This window comes from Lactuca virosa, chromosome 2 (genome assembly GCF_052849685.1).
Source record: "Lactuca virosa cultivar CGN04683 chromosome 2, Lactuca_virosa_CGN04683_v6, whole genome shotgun sequence".
NCBI lineage: Eukaryota > Viridiplantae > Streptophyta > Magnoliopsida > Asterales > Asteraceae > Lactuca > Lactuca virosa.
In genome coordinates this window covers 57,489,814-57,492,733 of record NC_136427.1, presented here as the reverse complement: position 1 = coordinate 57,492,733, position 2,920 = coordinate 57,489,814, and the positions used below count along the sequence as shown (strand labels likewise).

Below are 2,920 nucleotides of genomic sequence, written 5' to 3'. Positions count from 1 at the left end.
GAAGCTGCATTCCAAAAGTTGAAGCAGATGTTGTATAGTGCACCAATCCTATCCTTACCTAAAGGAACCGAAGATTTTGTCGTATACTGTGATGCGTCAATTCAAGGATTGGGGTGCACATTAATTCAAAGGGAGAAGGTTATTGCATATGCCTCACGACAACTCAAGATCCATGAAAACAACTACACGACCCACAACCTAGAATTGGGAGCAGTAGTCCTTGCCTTGAAGATTTGGAGACAATACTTATATGGAACGAAATGTATCGTTTTTACAGACCATAAGAGTCTCCAACACATATTTTACCAAAAAAAAGAACTAAATATGAGGCAAAGAAGATGGATTGTGTTATTAAACGATTATGAATGCGAGATTCGGTATCATCCTGGAAAAGAAAACGTTGTAGCTAATACTTTGAGTCGTAAAAAGCATAAGAAACCACGATGAGTAAAAGCACTAACTATGACCATCCATTCCAACCTTAATACCGAGATTCGTGAAGCTCAACTAGATGCTCTGAAAGAGGAAAATGTTGAGGAAGAAGCTTTATGGGGAATGGTTAAACATTTCGAGCTTAAAGATGATGGAACTTTTTATTTCATGAACACAAATTGGGCACTAAAGTTTGGTAACATTAGAAGCTTAGTCATGGACGAAGCTCACAGATCAAGATATTCAGTACATCTTGGCTCCGACAAGATGTATCTGGATCTAAAGAAATTATATTGGTGGCCTAATATGAAGGTTGAGATTGCAACTTATGTGGGAAAATGCCTGACTCTCTTCAAAGTCAAGTATGAGCATCAAAAGCCCTCAGGATTACTGCAACAGCCTGAGATTCCTGAGTGGAAATGGGAGCAAATTGCAATGGACTTTATCACAAAACTGCCCAAGACTCCTAGTGGTTATGACACTATTTGGGTAGTGGTTAATAGATTAACTTAGTCTGCACATTTCCTACCAATCAAGGAAACTGAAAAAATGGAAAAGCTGATGAGAACATATCTCAGGGAAATTTTCAAGCTTCATGTAGTGCCAACCTCTATTATCTCGGAGAGGGATAGTAGGTTCACATCAAGGTTTTGGCAATCACTTCACAAATCCCTGGGAACCCGCTTGGATATGAGCACAACTTACCACCCACAGACAGATGGTCAAAGTGAACTAACCATTCAATCCCTAGAAAATATGCTACGGTCTTGTGTAATTGACTTTGGAAATTCTTGGGATACTCATTTGTCGTTGATTGAATTTTCCTATAATAATAGTTATCACACCATCCTGAAAGGAACACCATTCGAAGATTTACATGGACGCAAAATGTCAATCGCCTATATGTTGGGCAGAGGTCGGGGATACCCAATTGGCCCGAGCACACTCAAATGACATGCTGCGTACTGGGCCAGAGATATCCATGAAATGATTGAGAAGATCATTCAAATCAAAGATCGACTTAAGGTAGCGTGTGACCGTCAGAAAAGTTATGTTTATATAAGGTGTAAGCCTCTAGAGTTCCAAGTTGAAAATCGAGTAATGTTAAAAGTCTCACCTTGGAAATGTATGATTAGTTTTGCCAAAAGAGGAAAGCTTAACCCAATATACGTTGGACCTTTTGAAATTCTTGTCAGAATTGGTCATGTTGCGTATCGACTAAAGCTACCTCAAGAACTGAGCAAAGTACACGACGTATTCCATGTATCCAACCTGCAAAAGTGTCTGTTCGACGACACCAATGTAATACCTCTCAAAGAGATACAACTAAATACATAACTCCACTTCGCTAAAGAACCTGTGGAAATTATAGATTGAGAAGTGAAGCGTTTAAAACAAAATCGTATTCCTATCGTGAAAGGTCGTTGGATCTCTGAACGAGGACCAGCGTTCACCTAGGAACACGAGGATCAGATGAAAAAAAATACCCCAAATTATTTAGTGATATCCCGTCTACAAGTTGAATTTCGGGGCGAAATTCTTTTAACAGGGGGAGAATGTAACAATTGGTAAAAATAGGAACGATCGTACGATGCTATGTTTTGATTATTAAGCAATATGAGTATTTTATCAAAAATGGCTGAAGGAATTTAACATGTTTTATTTAGCTAAGTTCTTGCGAAATATAAAACAAGTAACTAATGATAAATTTCGTTATGACGTATGACTACAAACCATCATCGGTTTGTGAAAATTTGCATATAACGTCATTTGAACGCAACAAACTTAATTTATGTATCAACATGTCTTCAGTTGATGAATAAGTTAATTACTATGTAAAACTTGTGCTTAATAGTTGTGAAGAATCTAAATTTGACAAATATACGAACCAAAGTGACGAAACGTTTTTAACGATATGGTTAACCGGTTAAATGTCACAAAATTATACCTTGGTCAATAAATTTTATATTTAAATAAATAAAAATACAAAATGAATTATTATAAGGCATAATTAAAATTTATTTAAGTGTTTTTGAATAAAAAGAATAAAACATAAACATTTTAGTTCAAATACACAATAACTACATTGTTATTTTATACTAAGTATACATGTATCTATTGTACATATGTATTATTATCTAGTGGATGACTAGTTCAGGGTTATGACTTAAAGTGATTTTATGTAAGGAATATGGTGTCTAAATCAATTAAGATAAGGGAAATGGTTGAGATAAGTGCCAACTTAAGTAATAAGCGCTTAATCACTTAAGACATTTTACTAAGAATACTTCTTAATCCCTCTTCTAATTTTTGAGATTAACACCTTCCCTCTCCATAACTAGAACTTCTAACTAACTAACTAACTAATAGTTAGTTAGTTAACTAATTCTATCTCTAAGTAACTAACTAGACAAGTGGGCTAGGAGATCAAATCTCATCATTTACCCATCCCATCACAATCTAGACTAGTTGATTTGTTCTTATCTTG

At 35.5% G+C, this 2,920-nt stretch overlaps 1 protein-coding gene across 1 annotated transcript; it reads left to right on the top strand.

The window, feature by feature from the left end:
* Positions 1-462: 462 nt before the first annotated feature.
* Positions 463-945, top strand: LOC145157439 (uncharacterized). Its single transcript, XM_079076477.1, has 2 exons — positions 463-678; positions 745-945. Exons 1-2 carry the CDS (start codon positions 463-465, stop codon positions 943-945), a joined length of 417 nt encoding a protein of 138 aa, XP_078932603.1.
* Positions 946-2,920: the final 1,975 nt, after the last annotated feature.

What these genes read in the sequence shown, in the direction of transcription:
- LOC145157439 (XM_079076477.1), top strand. Translation starts at nt 463, where the DNA reads ATGACCATCCATTCCAACCTTAATACCGAGATTCGTGAAGCTCAACTA. An exon ending in CTCACAGATCAAGATATTCA is followed by an intron (nt 679 to 744) that starts GTACATCTTGGC and finishes CCTAATATGAAG; the next exon opens with GTTGAGATTGCAACTTATGT.